Source organism: Cibotium barometz, chromosome 29, assembly GCF_041138505.1.
Source record: "Cibotium barometz isolate CiBa-2024 chromosome 29, ASM4113850v1, whole genome shotgun sequence".
NCBI lineage: Eukaryota > Viridiplantae > Streptophyta > Polypodiopsida > Cyatheales > Cibotiaceae > Cibotium > Cibotium barometz.
This window is the reverse complement of record NC_141074.1, coordinates 13,301,078-13,318,806: the sequence shown is the minus strand read 5'-3', so window position 1 is coordinate 13,318,806 and position 17,729 is coordinate 13,301,078. Positions and strand designations below refer to the sequence as shown.

Below are 17,729 nucleotides of genomic sequence, written 5' to 3'. Positions count from 1 at the left end.
TGACATCAAGAGGATGTCTGAACCCTAGAACTTAAAAAAGCAGTAAAAAAGTTCTATGCAAGATCAGGGCAGTGCTCAAGAAAAGAGCCTGTGCCCTATCCATCAAAAACAGTAAAAGAAAAGCTGAACACAAGAAACATCCAAATCTTCCTCATGCACGGCATCATATAAGGACTGCTGCAATGAGGCTCGGAAGAACTCATAAGGGTGCTGAAGGGGTGAATTCAGATATGCATGATTTCACTGTAGCCAGAGGGTCCATAAGGCCCAGTATCTGATCCAATGGAAGAAAAGAGAATACTGTGACAAAGAAGCTGATAACGTGCTAAACATCCAGAAAAACTTGTAGAACCTGTGTGCAGGAAATCTAAGAGATAAAAAATAGGAGATCTTGTCCAGAAGGTCTCTGGAATATGAACGAGACCACAATAAATGCGGAACATTCTCAGTAGTATGATGACATCTTGGACAAAGAGGAGAGGCAATCCTTCTTTGAGCCAATTTCACTCCCACTGGAAAAATACCGACAATGCATCTCCAGAGAAAGAGTCTCTGTTTCAATGGCATTTTCAACTTCCATATCAATGTCAGTTTTGCTTTCCACCGAGCTAAAGACTTATCCAGATGCCAAAGAGAATTAGCATGCTGAGCAATCCATGGAGGAGGTAATATCAATCGATAAGCCTGTATAGAAGTCAGTAGATGCAAAGGTTGAGAGGATAATCTTGAACTTGAAGACTGAAGATGCCAATCTTGAAGTCTGTCTCTTACATCCAATGTTGGAATCGGAATGAAAGGGTGTAAGAGATCTGCAATAGGTTTCCATATAGATCTATGATGCATCCCAAGATTGTATTGTTGGCATGCTGCCGGAAAAGAAAGAATTCGTCCTCTAGTATCCACTACGTTGTCAATGAACCGGATGCCCAACTTCATAAGATTGTAAGCTCTGATTGGTTGTTGTACAGCAAGAGGAGAGTAAAAAACAGCACTCCAATGTATGCTTTCCATTCGAAGCGAGGAAGCTATAGAAGCAGGATGGGGAGACCATTTGATGCGAGAGAGCACTTTCTTCCAATCCTGAATCAAAGTAGTAGAAAATGGACAACCAAGGATTTTACCTTGAAATTTGTCAAGCACTACTTCGGATGGATCAACCAACCAAAGACCATAAGCATTTGTGCGCATCCGACCACACAAAATTGCCAACATGATAGACCAAGGCTGCTCTTGTTGAAAAAAGGTTTTGAGCATAGTGATCTTTCTTGCCAGCACATGAAATTTGATGTTTATAATATTCAAACCACCATGCATTTTTGGCGAGCAAAGCAGGTCCATTTTGAGCAACCTTAAAGCTTTTTTATGAAGCTTAGTTTTCCAAAAAATCTCCATGGCTTGAGACATAAAAGAAGAAAGATCTCGAGATGACCAATGTAAGAGAGGAAGGTAGAATTGGACATAAGCCAGAACAATGGACTGAACAATTCGAAGCCGTACATGTAATGGCCAAGTGGAGATCTTCCAATATTCTAATTTGTCCTTAATTTTGTTTAGCACCCAAGATATTTGTTGCTTATTTCTGATTTTCTAGCCAATGGGATAGCCCAAATGTCTTACTATGCTTTCCGGATAAATAATCTGGCCGGGCCACAGGATAGCATGCCAGTCACAATGCTTGAGAGGTAAGAGTTTTGATTTCTGAAAATTAATTTTTAAACCAGCTGCCAACCCAAAATCTGAAAGAGTATCCATCAATAGACGAAGCTCCAAAGGACTGTTCTTTGGCATGAAGAATGAATCATCTGCATATGCCTGTGCAATGAAAGGCCGTGAACCAGAAATCTGAAGCCCTTCTAACTGTCTAGTATCAACCAAATGATCCATGTAAAGAAGCAAAGGATGCGAAGCAATAGCATAGAACAGAGCACTGAGAGGGCATCCCTGTCGAACTGATCGTTCTAGAGTCCAAGACTCAGACAAATGTTTCCCTATAAAGCATTGAGCAGTGGAATCTGAGTAAAGCCAATATATGACATTAACTAGCTTTGGCCCAAAACCAAGTTTAGACATGATTTGAGAAACATAATCCCACCGCACGGTATCAAATGCCTTTGCCACATCCACCTGCATGACCAAGACATCTTGAGCAGAGTATTTTGCATATTCCATTGCAATGAGAGTATTGGAGATATTATCATGTATATGTCTTCTTGGAACAAAACCATATTGCCTGGGATGAAGTCCATCATGAAGGATATCCTTTATCCGGTGTACCAACAGTTTAGCAATAAGTTTATATATAACAGGCATCAAAGTGATAGGCCTCCAGTCATCCATTGTCTCACACAGAGGTTTTTTGGGCAGAAGCTTAACCAGACCATGCTTCCAAGCTGATATGTTGATGCTGCCAGGCTACATTAATGAGCTTCAAGATTGGACCCTTCAATTCAGCCCAGAAGGCTACAAAAAATTCAACCGTCAAACCATCCCAACCTGGGGATTTATGTTTACCCAAATGCTTGAGGGCTTCATCCAATTCAGTATCTGAAAAAGACATTTCCAGCATTGAAGCTTTTTGCAAAGAAACAATAGGAGAAACAAGCTCAATAAATCTGCTCCGAGCCAATGCAGCCTGAGATGTAGAAGAAGATGGTAGAGAAAAAAGAAGCCGAAAATGATCCAGACATTGTTTTTCTAGCTGCGATAAAGTCTGGGTCCAAAGACCATCCGCCGATTTCTTGACTCTCATGATAGATTGACTTTGTCTGTATGTGTGTAAGTTTCGAAAGAAAGATTTCGAGGAGCAGCCCTTATCTAGCATAGGTTTAACTCTAGCCCTTGTCTGCCATTTGGAAAGCTTGCGTTTATCATTAGCATCAATTATGGAAGAAGCACAAGACAATGAATTCTGTTCAGAAGCAGAAAGAGACCTGTGATGGCTAATCTGTACCAAGGACTGCTTGTATGATTTTGCCCACTGGATATGCTGTCTGGTTTCTGCCATGTACCATCTTCCATATTCCTTAATGACATTTTGAATACGATGTACAAAAGAATTCCAAACAAAATCCAGATCCTCCTGAGCATGAGATAACAATGGCTTACAAGCCAATCTGATCATTTGCTGGAATTTTTCATGAGAAAGATATAATTGATTAACCTGCAAATGTCTGACTAAAGAGAGCTGAATATCATCCAGAGGCATACCAAAAGAAAGGTTGAGCCAGAGTGGAGTATGATCAGATAGTTGTTGAGAATAATCAGTCCACATTTGACATGTATAATCATCATATTGCTAAGCATGAATAAGATACCATCTATCAAGCCTGGCCCAATATTCTGTAAAAGCATTATGATGATATGTGAATCCCAAAACCGAAGGGTGAGTTGCTGTCCATAAATCTGCAGTATGAAGAGATGAAGTCATATGTTCCCATCACTGGATTTCAAAGGGAAGCATATGGGATTTATGTGTGGTATTGTCCTTCCAGTGAGGAGAATTATTAAAATCACCACAAAGTAGAGCATTTGAAGACCAAGGATATTGGTTTATGGAGTCCCACATTTGAGCTCTGGAAGCTGAAATTTGAGAAGCATACAAGGAGCCTATTTCAAAAATCTCTCCATTGATCATGCATTGGATAATCATCCATCGGCCACAAAGATCATTATATGCTACACAGGGCTGAAGATCATGTCTGGCTAAAATGCACAGCCCAAAGAATTGTCCAGATCTTGCATAAAATATATCATAGCCTGAAAAGAACCCATGCTGGCCAGCAAAAGAATGCTGATTATGCTCTTGCAGACACACAACATCTCGATGAGTATTATTTATATAATGCCATAGGAGCCTCCATTTATGCTGATTGCAGAGGCCCTGTATATTATAAGAAAAACATTTAAGAGAAGTATGCATGAAAATATGTACAAGAGATGAGCAGTCTTCAAAGAGAAAGGGAGGCATCAAGCCTCTGCCATTGCCACAGGGTCTTGCTGACCCTCAGAATCCAATTCCCTGACTAAATCATCTTCTTCACAAAGTGGAATACCCTTCTTAACTGCATTAACCCATGCCTTTGAGATGGGGCTGTCCGAAGAGGTAGAAGATTGACCAGGAGATGGAGCAGAAGCATCCCAATTGCGAGATTGGAGAGGTCTTTGTTTAAGAGGCACCGTCTTCTTTGCATTCTGCCAACCCTCGTGAGAAGATGAATTATTTTCCACTAGCTTGCTTTTTCCTTTATCCTTGTTTTGAGCTGAAATGGCTTGGTTCCCTGTATGAACTGAAGGCTTTGCTCCTTTAGCTTCAGTCTTTTCCACATAAGTCTTTTGACCTCCTTTATTAGATGGCGGAGGAATGGCAGCTGGAGGAGGCGGATGAAGGATTGAGGGACACTCAGAAGCTAGATGCCCGAACTTGTGACAAGAGAAACAAGCTCCAGCAAAAATGCCCCATTTCAAAGTGAAATATTTCTTTCCCAAATTAACACCCTCAATCTCAACTGCAATAGAAGAGGGGGTTGGTCTATCAGTATCCCATAAGATGCAAAAACGATTTTTGTTACCTGTGGGACGAGGGGGACAGATCACTTGTCCCAATGTCATCGCTAAGCCTGGGAGCTCTGTTCTCATGTAATCTGGGAAATCAACGACTTCAACCCATACAGGGCAGTGATGTTTGATGAGATTTTGATAATCCTTATTAGGAGACCAAGGCATGATGTGAACCATTTGACGACCAAAAAATAAAGGGGACATTTCCAGCATCTTTTGTTTTGTCAAAGCATCCAAGAGATGAACTTCATAAAATCCTCTGGAGGCAAAATAGACTCCTTCTACATAGCATCCACCTAGGAGAGAATTCACCCATTGTCCCACATCATTAGCCGAGGGTATTTTACCTGGAAAAAAGATGATGACTGCAGTTTGAGAGAGCTTCTTCAGAGGATGCACAAGAGAAGGCAACTTCATCTTGTAGGTGAGTTCCGGAGCAGGTAGAATCCATTCTCTTCTACTTTGTTGAAAATCCTCATTCAACATATCAAACACATAGGAAGCATCTTCAGATGAAGGAGCTGAGGGGGGCAGAGTTTCCCTCAATTGTCTTTTAGGTTCAGGGGAAAGAGCTCTTTTGACATAAAACTTGCTTGTTTCTGCCATCGAGACTATTCGATTCAGCAGAAGGACACGGATCAGAAAAAAGGGGACAGCTCTATGGAAAACTATCTTACACAGAAGGAAAAAAACAGTGACCTGTTGGAGGAGCGCACACACACACACGCACACACACACAGATAGTCCTATAAACGTAAACAGGTCGCAGAAGACAGGAAGAAGAGCAGATTGGCGATGAGAAGACAGCGCAACTGGGAACAAGAGAAGGGAGCGAAGAGAGCTGCAGGGCCAGGACACAGTCCAGGAACAGGCGCCTCACCACACCGACCAAATTTCTCTCTCTCACACACACACACACACATTATCATTATCATTATCATCATCATCATCATCATCATCATGTCATCACCGACCACTCTACCCTCGATTCCATCAACTAGCTGGTTAACAAGCTCCGTGAAATGGAATGGTAACTTCAAAAAGTTGGTGGAGGCAATCACCAACATGGACACACATTTGAGCACCAAGAAACCTGGAGGCATAGCAGGATTTGCTTGAGGTATCCTTGTTGTGAGCATCAAAGATATCTTGTCCCCAAAAAAATAAGAACACTGCAAGAAGGAATGGAGCACTATGCAAGAAGCACATGAGAAATGAGAGAGGGCTATTTGAGGTGTCTGGATATGTATGGGAGTCAGCATATAGGAGCGACACCTGTGCCTCTTGGGTGTGGAGGGGGGAGGGGGGGTGGTTTGTGTGTGTGTGTGTGTGTGTGTGTGTGTGTGTGTGTGTGTGTGTGTATGTGGTGTGTGTGTGTGTGTGTGTGTGTGTGTGTACTGATCTTTGGTGTGTGTGTGTGTGTGTGTGTGTGGTGGTGCGCCTAGTGAGGAGCTCTGGTTCGCTGCGTTCTAGGGTTCACGACCTGCTGTTTAGCTCGCTTTTCTTCTCTGTGCGCTCGTGTGTGTGTGTGTGTGCGCACGTATGTGAGAGAGAGGCCTGCTCGCCTGAGACCCAGTTTCTCTCTTCGACTGCTCGCCTGCGATTCAATTCACCTATCGCCTGCGACCCAGCTCGCTTATCGCCTGCGACTCCCTTTGCCATCGAAGCTGCGACTCTACTCACCTGCGACCCAGGTCGCCTGTTCGACTGCTTGCAGTTCGCCTATCGCCTGCAACCCAACTCACCTATTGCTTGCGACCTTGTTCGCCTCTTCGCCTGCGACTCCTTTTGCTTCGAAGCTGCAAGTCTACTCGCCTAAATTTCAAAGCCTCCTGTATACAGCATACAGCTTTTCAAAAAAAAAAAAAGGGTTATTTAGCAGTGTTGTACAGACTTTACTCTTGCAATTATGTCTGAGACTGTTGTGACCTATGCTCGCCGGGATAATGCTGCAGACAGTAACAAGAGGCAGCATGCTGCAATTGAATCTGTCACCATGATCAAGCAAGATTCGTCGGATGCACAGTTTGTATATGAGGCTTTATGTGAGGACTTTGTAGACAGTCGTGTCAAATGGAAGGACCCACCTCCTTCTTTCAGTTATAAGATTAAATTGCCGGCGATTGTGTCTCCTCTGCGTAGATACTCAGAGAAAGGGATTATTCTCTTCTTTCCAGGTAAAATGCCTTCTGCGCAAGAAGTAGCTCAATGGATTCAGTCCATTCTAGGTGGACCCTTTGTAGATGGAGTTCACTTTGCAGCAAGGGGTTTTTATGATGTATTACTGTCTGATGGTCAATATAAGCAGCAGATGCTTGAATCTTCTCCCCTTATGTTTGGTGTACAATTGGTACATGTGTTACCTTGGTCCCCGACCAAGGACTATCAGTCCTTGATTAGGCATCGTTGTCCTGTTTGAGTCGAGGTCGTGGATTTTCCAGAATATTTGAGGGAACATTTGCCAGGTATAGCAGCCACTCTGGGCAAAGTGGTTTGTGCACCTCGTCCTACAGGAAACAAAAACAGATTTTGCATCTTGTGGGATACAGACCATGAGCAACCACCAGCAATTGCTGTTGAAGTAGAAAATGTGCGTGGCATGGGTGCACGTTACTTCAAATTAAATTGGGGAGTCTTTGCAGGTGCTTGTTTCACTTGTCATAAGTTTGGGCATATGGTTTCTGAATGTCCTTCTCTGCTGCATCCTCCGCCGTTATCTGCTGTACCTCCCATCTCAGCGAATGAGCAGCCAACTCAAATTAAGGAGATACCAACAAATCAAGCCACTCGAAATACTCAAAAGGAGAAAGAGAAAGGAAAAGCTAAAGTTTTTCCACAAGCTGTTTCTTCTTTGGCAGTGCCTAATCAACCCAAGGATAAAGGAAAAGATAAAATATCTTCGGCTGAATGGAAAACTCCGAAAAAAGCTACTATGGTTCGTCGTGCTCCCGTTCCTTCACGTAATTGGACTGCATCTGCCACTATTACACAGTCTTCCACTTCTTCGACTATGCTTTCTAGAATATGGTCAGATGTAGTTCGAGGTGCTTCCTCGAGTATGGATGCCGATGTAAATGCTTTGGATATGTGTGTTGATACGAATATGCATGAGTCTCTCTTGATTCAGGGCGAGGGCTCTCTCCCTGATTCAGTTGTTGTTATGCAGCATTGATTTTGCTGGCTGTTCACTGTATATACCTTTGTACAGATTTGATGTTTGATGCTCCAATAAAATGTCTTTCGTACAATATTAGAGGACTTTGTGATCCAAGTAAATTTAGGTTGTTTTGGCACTATGTACATAAAATGCAGCCTCATCTGGTGTGTGTGCAAGAACACAATCAGCATACCTTAGTGGGTCAATCAGGTCACTTTGCAGGTTATGATATATTTTATGCGGGCACTCAGCATTACTCGGGAGTTTTTATGCTTGTTAAGCATGATCTACAACCAATGTTGGCCTACAATGATTCTGCTGGCAGATGGATGGTCATTCAATGTTTATTGTATGGACAAATTTATGAATTTGCAGCAGTTTATGCACCACAAAGCTCAGCTGACAGGGCAAATATATGGTCACAAATGTTGGCTTATCCCTGGCTCCATAATGCATTCCTTTGTGGAGATTTTAATAATGCTCCATCTCCTGAATTTAACTCCATTGGAAGAACTCATATGCTTGGAGCTGAACGCAGAACATGGAATGATTTGCTCTCTTCTTGCAATATTTTGGACCTATGGCAACATGTATTCCCTCATCTGCAAGGGTTTACTTTTAACCACAATGCTTTTCCACATATCTGGACACGTCTGGATCGCTGGTACTTGTTACATGCTGACCAATATGATGATTTTGTTTGCAAACTATGGATTGATCGTTCCATGTTACTCTCTGATCATTCTCCTTTATGGTTAGGCCTTTATTTCGACATGCCACAAGATCTCTCTATTCTTCAGAAACATAGGCTGTTGCTTTTAAACAACAGTTATCTTGTGCATGCTGATTTCAAGGAAATGGTTTTGCAAGCCATTGAGCCCTTGCCCCTTCAAATGCATGAGGACTTTGACATTGCTTGGTTTCAATTTGTTCAGCGCATGCAGGCTGTGATCTGTGATTATGGTCGTTATTACATGGCCGACTTGCGGGATCAGATCTTGCAGGCTAAAGAAACATGTCAATCCATGGCTGATCTTGCTCAGTATAGGATTTTAAATACTAATGAACAAGATTCTTTAATGCAGGCTAAGCATTTCCTCATGCTAAATGATCAGAGAAAATTGCAAAAATGGTTGACACGTTCGTGACATCGAGCTATCATAGATAAGGGTTGCTCTTCCAAAGATTTTTTCAAAAATCTACATGCTTCAAGACAAAAGGAATGCATCAGAAGGGTGAAAAAATCTGATGGTCAATGGACTCATTCTTTATCGGAGCTCTCATATATTGCTAGTCAGCATTTTGCAGCCCTTTTTGCTAAACCGCCAACTACTTCGTCTGACATACTTGATACTCGTTATGCTTTATTGCATCATGTTCAGCCCATTATTTCTCCACAGGATGCATTGGAATTAGAATCTGCGTTCACTGATATTGAACTTAAAGATGCTTTACGTTCAATGGGTCGATGGAAATCTCCCAGATGGGATGGCTTGACAGTGGAATTTTTCTATGCTTTTTGGCCTCAGTTGGAACAATCATTGCTGTATATGATTAATGAAGCTTGGGCAAATGATGTACTACCATCTTAAAGAAGGATTGGTTAAGCTTTTCCCTAAACGGGATCTTTGTGAAGTTTTCTCTGATTGGAGGCCCATTACTCTGATGCCTGTCATCTATAAGCTTCTGACTAAGATGTTGGCAAATCGTATTAAAGGATTTTTACATGATGGTTTGCATCCTGCGCAATATGGTTTTGTGCCTCGGAGGCAAATCAATGATAATTTAGCCAATGCTTATATTGCCATTGAATATGCCAAATACACTAAGCAGGATATACTCATTTTGCAGGTTGATATTGAGAAAGCTTTTGATTCTGTGCATTGGGACTATATAGCTATGACTATGAGTTCTCTTGGTTTCGGTGCAAAGTGGCAAAATATTGTGTATTGGCTCTATAATGACAGTGATGCTTCTTTGATTTTGAGCTCTTCTCTATCAGATTCTTGGAAATTGGGACGTTCTGTTCGCCAGGGTTGTCCGCTTAGTTCCTTGTTGTTTGCTATTGCCACACATCCTTTTCTTTGCTATTTGGACTTTTTGCAAGCCACTGATGAAGTGCATGGCTTACAGCTTCCTGCTGGGCATACTTTCCTGGCTCAGGCTTATGCTGATGATTCTTTTTTTATGCCCAAGAATACGCAACAAGATCTTCAGAGATTAATGAAGGCTTTGGAACTTTTTGGTCTGGCTGCTGGTTTGAAAGTAAACTTCCGTAAGTCTACCTTGCTTGCGCTTAGTGTACAGCAATGGCATCATGTATTGTGGCCCGGTGGAATACCTCCTGCTGGACATATCGTTCGTCATTTGGGTTACCCTTTGGGTTGGCAGCTGTCATCTTCACAAATGATTCAATGGGTTATGCTAAAATTGAATCGCAAAATTGATTATTGGTAGCTTTCCACTTGGCCTCTTCATGTACGTCTCAGGATAGTGCAGGCTATTGTGATGGCTTACATACAGTTCTTTCTTCCATTGATTATGTGGAGGAAAGCTGATATAGATCGGTTTATGTCTCTGGCAATGGCAATTGTGTGGAAAACTCAACATCGTAAAAAGGGTCTTCGTCTTTTGTCAATGCCAAAGATGTGTTCTCCAAAGATACATGGTGGCTTGAACATATTGAATATTCATTTTCATGTGCTTGCTCGTAAATCCACTTTGCTGTTGGAATTTGTACAACAGCGCCAGCCATGGGCTATTATGTTGGGTCATATGTGTATGTCTATGTCTTCACCTGCTTTTGGAAAGTGGACTGTTACGTATTGGGATGCAATTTTCAGCCATTTCAATGGAAAGATTGTCGGCTGCCCTCTTTCATCTAAGTTAACTTTTGCCTGGAAACAGATTACGCAATATCTTTTTTGGAATCTGAGGCTTAATGCGCAATCTTCTTCGCTTCGCCTTGAGAGTATTCATTGGTCGAAGGTTTTTGATGTACCCCTGGCTCTACGTGAGCCTAGGAAGGCATATTTCCTTTCAAAGAAAGGAGTTTATCTTATTGATGATGTTTTGGATGCTGCTGGCCATGTGCTTTCTTTTGTGGTTGCCGCCAGGAAATTTGGTCTGGGGATGCATTATAGATCAATCTGGCAGCTTATTCGAGAGCTTCTTGCTCCTTTTGAACCAATTGCAGATTTGGATCGTTCTGATCGTTTGGTTGATTGGAGTCTTAAAAGAGAACAACCTGCACGAGGCCCTTTATCAATGGCTAAACTTTCGGTTCATTCGATATATCATTTCTTGTTGCCTGCCTCTTGGGTTCAAGAACATGCAAATCAGATTTGGCATCTTCATAAAAGTCAGGCTTGGTGGAAACAACGGCTTCATTCTCTTTGGAAATGCAGTCTACCTTTGAAAAGTAAACTTTTTTTATGGAGATGCTTGATTGGAGTCTTGCCAGTCGGCCTTTTCTTGGCTAGGCGACTTTTGGCACCTTCTACTTGTCATAGTTGTGGTGCTTCTCAAGAGACAGTCTTTCATCTTTTATGGAGTTGTCCTCTCACCAGGACTTTATTGGATCGGATTGCTACACGTTTGAGAGCCCGCTTCCGACAGGCTCCCTTTGGGAAATACTTTTGGATCTTCGGTCTTCTCCTTCACCCCTTAGATCCCATAAAGTCTTCTTTGATTGGGTTCGCTATTGGGCTTTATGGACTACGTGGGAGTCTCGCAACAGGATAGTTTTTGCTGGGCCTCATTTGGATGCTTACTCATTTTTCCGTTCCTCTCTTCAGCAATCTTTATATGACTGTCTCTCTCTTCATGAGATAGACTCATCTCTGTATGCTCTTTTTACAGATTGTTTTTAGATGTTTAACTATGTTCACACTGAACATAGTGAACACTCTAGTAGTTTCCCTTGTATATGGTCTTTTTGGTGGGTTTTCCTCGTTTTGAGGTTTCCCACCTGTAATTAATGACATGAAGCTTTACAAAAAAAAAAAAAAAGTGTGTGTGTGTATGTGACTCAGTTGGAGTGGCATGCCAGTTTAGGCCCCACCTATGCAAAGTGCACATAGTGGTCCGGTGGGGTGAGGAGGCTCGTGTTTAGCTTGGCTAGGTTCCAAGCTATTACACATTGCAGTATGTTATTTCCCGCCAGAGACCTCTGCCTATGCTCGTGACTTGTTGCAGGCTGGACAATCTCCATATGCCGCATTGTTTGCAGATATTGTAGAGTTCACCCAACTGGGAGGTATCCTCCCATGGGGAGGCGACTTCAATGCACAGACAACTGAGATGCTTGTGCATGTGCATGACTTTCATGCAGACCCAGAGTTCTGCTTGCAGACCGAGACCCTAATGAGCTAGGGCTACATCAGTCATAACAGAACACTGGAGACATCACTAGCTATGGCAGGAGTTTCCTGGACACAGGAACCATGCATGAGCTGCTGATGTACAATGGAATGTCCTGCTAGGGCATGCCTTTCTTCCCATACAGGGGCCACTCTAGGACCATGGATTACTTGATGGGGTCTCTAGTTCTTATGCGACATATCCAGGACTTCACCATTCTACCACCCACCCATTAAGGTGGATCATGCTTACCTAGCCTTTCACCATATCTAGTCCCTCCCACAAACCCGAGATCCCCCCACATCCACCTTTTGAAACTCTACCATCTATTTTGGTTTCTCTGTTCCTCATGCATTGAAGTCCTTTACCAGCTGTACTTCTTCCTTGTGAGAGAAAGTCCTCACAGTCCTTGTACAGTGCATAATTTTGGAATCCTGGTTCCTTTCTAGATAAATGTACGTCCTGGGGTTGCTTGTGGAATTGGACCCATATGTATCTAGCATGTGCATTCCTCCTTACCACTGACAAGATCTTTTGTATATGTGATTTGTGCAACATAGCCACACCGCATGAACCTCTAACCCCTCTTGATATACATGTCTCATCTCTGCAGGGTGATTGCCAAGTGTAGCCCTGTCCATGAGGCAATCCTCTCATGGAGAGAGTTTCTATGGCTTCACGGGCAGTGCACCCCTATTTAATTTGTTGAGTCTGTTTCTTTCTTTTCTCTGCAATGAGAACTCTGGCATCTATAGACTGTCTATGTGTTGCACTCATTTGAGACATTATTCCTTCTATGCTCAACTTGCATTGGTATGAGGTCCTCATACATGTAAGCCATGGGGTTTTTGAGTATTTCCTTTTTTTTCGAGTATTACTAAACAGGCTGCATCATGCTTGAACTTGTGTGTAGTCTTCATATATGTAAATCATTGAGTGTTCCCTTCTCTTTGACCCTAATGCACGTTCTTTTGTGGTATCCTTATCCATACATCGTACTGGTTAGCTCTTGTATTCCCATAGTGTCGCTCATAACTGCTGTGATAGTGTCTAATGGATGTCTCCTCGTACTTTGTGCCCAAACATCTGAGATTGAGTGTTTTCTATTGTCTCCATCTTTTTGAATTGATTGGAGTGTGTACTACATTCGTGGGTATGACCTTAAAGCCCCAAAGCATTTTCTAGATGCTATGCAACAAAGAAATGAAAAAATACAGCAATAAAATGTTTATAAGTGCTTCTTTCCACATGTATCCAGGTGCCAGCTGGGCTTGAATCAGGAATAACTACCATGACAAGAAAGGAGAAATCCATCATTTATGTGTCACAGGCCCATCTTACAATAGCATCCTTAATTCCAAACCTACCCAGGGACGTTGAGGAAATACAATTTGAGGTTGAAGTTGTGCAAATAATCCAGGTGATTACGTACTTTTTTTTGTTGCTCATTTGCAAGAGTCATAGTACCTACCAGGGCTAGAGACTGTCAGAGTGGATAGATCATAATTGGTATGAGTTACCTTTTGAAGGTTCGGGATTTGGTTGGTGATGGTCAAGTTGTCAAGCGTCGTATTCAAGATGGACGAGGTAATACAACCATATGGAGTCATCAGTTTTGAAAATTTCAAAAATAAATGTCTTCTGCCTACCGAGGGGAAATGCCTTGAAATTGGCTGCTCTTCTGCTTTGTATGCATGCACGATCCAATGCTAAGAAGTCCATCCTGTCATACTTTTGTACCCATTGTTTTTTTTTCTTTTTCCTGAACTGAACTAATGTTCTAGAATGGAATAAAGCAATATTTCAAATCCATAACTGGTGTTGATTGTTGTTTGTGTGCATATGGGCAGGCGAGTTTCCAATAGATTGTCCATTGCAAGACAGCTTATTGCGCATCCATTACAAAGGTTATCTTCCAGAAAATGGTGGCTTGGTGTTCTATGATTCACGGAAAGATAATGTTGGGGGTGAACCCGTAACATTTGGATCTGGTGAAGGCCTTGTAAGATTCCTAGAGTTGTGTAGATGTCCTTGAATGGCTGGTGGTTACTGCTTATTGTACTTTTGCATCCATTGATTTTGTGACGCAATCTTTGGTAGTGTTCTGGAAAGTTTGATTGTTGGTTCCTTCAAGTGCTTAATGCCAAGGTAAACAAGGAAATTTGATCTTATTTAGAAGGTTGCTTCTATTTTTGTTGAGCATAAAATTAAAATTTATAAATCAGGATAGCCAACACACAATTATAAACTCATTTCTCACATTCACCTTACCATTGGCCATGGAGGCAATGTAGAGTCAGAAAAAGCAATGTCCACACAGAGGGGCTGCAGGGTGATATCTATTGAGAACTGTGATTTAGGAGTCTAATTTTTATCTACAATGATCTTCTAGGATAGAGCGCTGCCTGATATGGAAATAGCAATGTGCTGCCACATTAGAAGAGCATTAGAGTAAGAAGAAGTTAAGGTGATGCCGATAGGAGAATTCCCAAGGTAGATACATCTTGTGATTTTTCTGTTTTGTGAGAGGATCTTGGGGAGGCTTCAGGAAATCAAGAGAGGAGTGAAGGCAGGTTTGGTTATGTATGAAGATCATGGGGAATTTTGGACAGGATCCAAGGAATTTTAGGCTCAATAGAAGAGCGCACAGCACATTTCATATAAACCTAGTCTCATGATGTCTTTTTTGCAATCAGGCCCCTGCAGGGTGGCATTATCAGTAACAGCTGATGTGCTGCCTTGGCTTTCTTGATTTCGGTGAATAATTGTTTGTGCTTACAGCGGTTATGCAGCAAGAGTCTGTGGTTGGATTTGTTTCTGGTTTGAAGATTTATGAAAGCGTTTGTAAAAGCTGGATTGTGATTTTTACAGGTACCAGAGGGATTAGAAATGTGTGTCAAGCTAATGTTGCCAGGAGAGATTGCTTTGGTCACCAGTACATCCGAGTATGCCTATGACAAATTCCCACGGTATAATACTCACACAAACATCACAGTGTAGATCTCAAAGGCAAACAGATTATTTAGTTGTGAATAGAAATGCTCTAAATTCTTACTAGAACCTGAAAAGGTCTGATGTCAAAAAGGAAACAAGAGAAAAGATTTATTTCACGAAGTCTGATGAGTCATTTCACCAATGTTTACTTTGGTATTGAGGAACATACAGGGTTGTCTAATCACAGTAGGAAGCAGGAGGTTGTTAGAGACCACCTACATGTCCAATTCTGCTCCAAACTGCATAGTAAGCTTTCCGAAAGCTCAATTTATCTGGCCATCAACATGGCAAGTTTTCTCCCAGTCCTGTGGAGAATCCTCATGACATATATGGTAACTCCATACATATCCACACTCTTCCCGATGTTCATCTTGCAAGCATACATGCTGTCCATGCCGTGTTTACAGCTTACATGCCTTAAGGAATGTATGCTTTTGGCCGTAAGTGATTCCTGGAAGCAACGACGAAAAACTGTATACACAGCTTCTCAACCAGTATTGATGCTCCAAAACAGTCCCAAGCAACACATGATTCATGATGGCAACAAAAATAGTATTACATGACAATTTGTCATCTGACATGCCTAATATCAATTCTAAAAACTCACTCACTAAGAAATGATACATGTCAATAATATTTCATTGATTTGCCTCTATGAAACATTAGAAAATATGCAGGAAGTTAATCACAGCTTTTAAATAACATCTAAGTCTCTGCATCCTTAAGATTATTATTATTTTTTATTTTTATTTTTCAGGAAGAGACTTCTATTAAGTATGAGAAAAACATACAACAATCACAGCTATAAGCCGGAAAAGAATAGAATCACCCCAATATCATGATGCATCCTTGAGATTATTTGGACATTTTGTAGCGACATGATCCTTGCTGCGAAACCTTGAACACTTTGCATTACGTATGTACTCATCATATTGCTGTCTGGACAGCCCAAATCCTTGATTTTTACCCCCGGCTTCGTGTCCGAGCCATCCTCCATATTTTTTACATCCCTAGGTGAATGCCTTGGTGGTTGTCCACCCTTTTTCTGATTAAAATCAGTCTTGAATTCACCTTCGTGTTGCCCTGTAGAAGACCTATCCGAAGGCCACTTTGTGTGAGATTCTCAGGTATCATTGCCGAGTGGGTAAGCTATTGAATGTTTTTTTTTTCTTCAGGAAAGAGACTTCTGTTAAGTATACAACAATCACGGCTATGAGCCGGAATAGAATAGAATCACCCCAGTATGTAAGGTGATTTCAACCAAGCTACTGAATGGTTTGGTTGGGATATACTTTTAAACTCTGTTGAATGATGATGTGCAATCTTGACTCAAACTTCCTCTTCTTCTCCTCAGATATGTGTATAAAAGGGGTAACCTTGAGAAGAAATCTCCAATGTTTGGCTACGTAAGAGGAGACCGATTCTCCATCATTTTGGGACAGCCAATCCCATTCCTTTCTTACATCTTTCTGGAAATTGGAAGGAAGGAACTGTGCATATAACTGCTTCTCGAAGTCTTTCCGAGAATAGGCCGCACTCCTATCCATGATCCATAATAACTACCAATCACTGGCGCTCTTTTATATGCATTCCAACATGACGAAGCATAGATTTCTCAGATAAGTCCTGGAAGCAAAAGGCAATCTCAAACTATCGGATGAAAGGAAGTGCTTTCGTCGTGTCCATCCTGCCATTGAAGCTCTCAAACTTCATATCTGTCCCTTGATTTGAACTCTTGAAGTCTCTTCCGATGATGCGAGCCCTCTTGGGTATGTGCATCTCTATCATGGCTATGTCGCCGGCAGTGATGTGTCACGATGCCTCTTCTGTTGATCCCGAGTCATGCTCTTTGAAAGCGTGAGAGAGACGCTTCACCTGTGAACAGGCCATGTAGGCTACTGCCGGGAATGTGTAGAAGAATCTCGGTCCTGTCTTTCTCCTTTTGAGCATCTTGTGAATCACCATATAGACAACCCTACAAGGTGGAGTTTTGAATGCAAAGTTACCAATCGAATCACATCTCCCTTGCTCATAAGTATGGGGGTGTTGGGGGGGGGGGGGGGGGGTGGGGGGGGGTGTTACTCACATGGCTGATACCATTTTAACAATGTGTGAGTACAGGCCAGACCTTGTTCCAGAAGGTGCGAGCGTTCAATGGGAAATCGAACTTGTAGACTTTGAGAAAGCCAAGGTCTGACCAGGATTTCATAGCCTTACAGGTCTTGTAATATTTGGTCTCTTGGTTCAGCTTGTAATGGTTTGAAGATTTTGATGGTTTACTTTCATGTAATAGCATTTAATAGTTTCGACAATTAGGAATCAACCCCCCCACCCCCCCCCCCCCCCCGGCCCCCCGCCCGCCCCCCCCTCCCCGCAAAACAGCCTGTGCATTTGCAGCTCTGTAATCTTTTTGAGCGTTTGTACTAGAGTAGTAGCTCAATTTGTCAGTCTAGCAAACGCCCTGAGTAAGACTAGACTTTTGTCAAGAGGGTTCTGTAATTGAGCAGTTTTTTACTTTTGAATTGGCTCCTTTTCCAAGCATTCAGGATTGGACAGGCTTGACATTCCAGGAGATCATGGATGATGCAGACAAGATAAGAGCTATTGTAAGCTGCTAGCAATCTGTTACAATTGCCCTTCTTAATTCAAATTTTGGTGC

General features: G+C 42.0%; 1 protein-coding gene across 4 annotated transcripts in view; it reads left to right on the top strand.

The window, feature by feature from the left end:
• The window catches only part of PAS1 (FKBP-type peptidyl-prolyl cis-trans isomerase family protein), a 148,267-nt gene that overhangs the window by 105,082 nt on the left and 25,456 nt on the right, over positions 1-17,729 (top strand). For all 4 annotated transcript variants that reach the window (XM_086822886.1, XM_086822885.1, XM_086822888.1 and 1 more), the window contains exons 10-15: positions 13,335-13,496; positions 13,606-13,663; positions 13,927-14,078; positions 14,948-15,045; positions 17,192-17,261; positions 17,617-17,676. In XM_086822886.1, the coding sequence (XP_086679012.1) occupies positions 13,335-13,496; positions 13,606-13,663; positions 13,927-14,078; positions 14,948-15,045; positions 17,192-17,261; positions 17,617-17,676 (600 nt within the window). The remainder of the gene's footprint in view (positions 1-13,334; positions 13,497-13,605; positions 13,664-13,926; positions 14,079-14,947; positions 15,046-17,191; positions 17,262-17,616; positions 17,677-17,729) is intronic.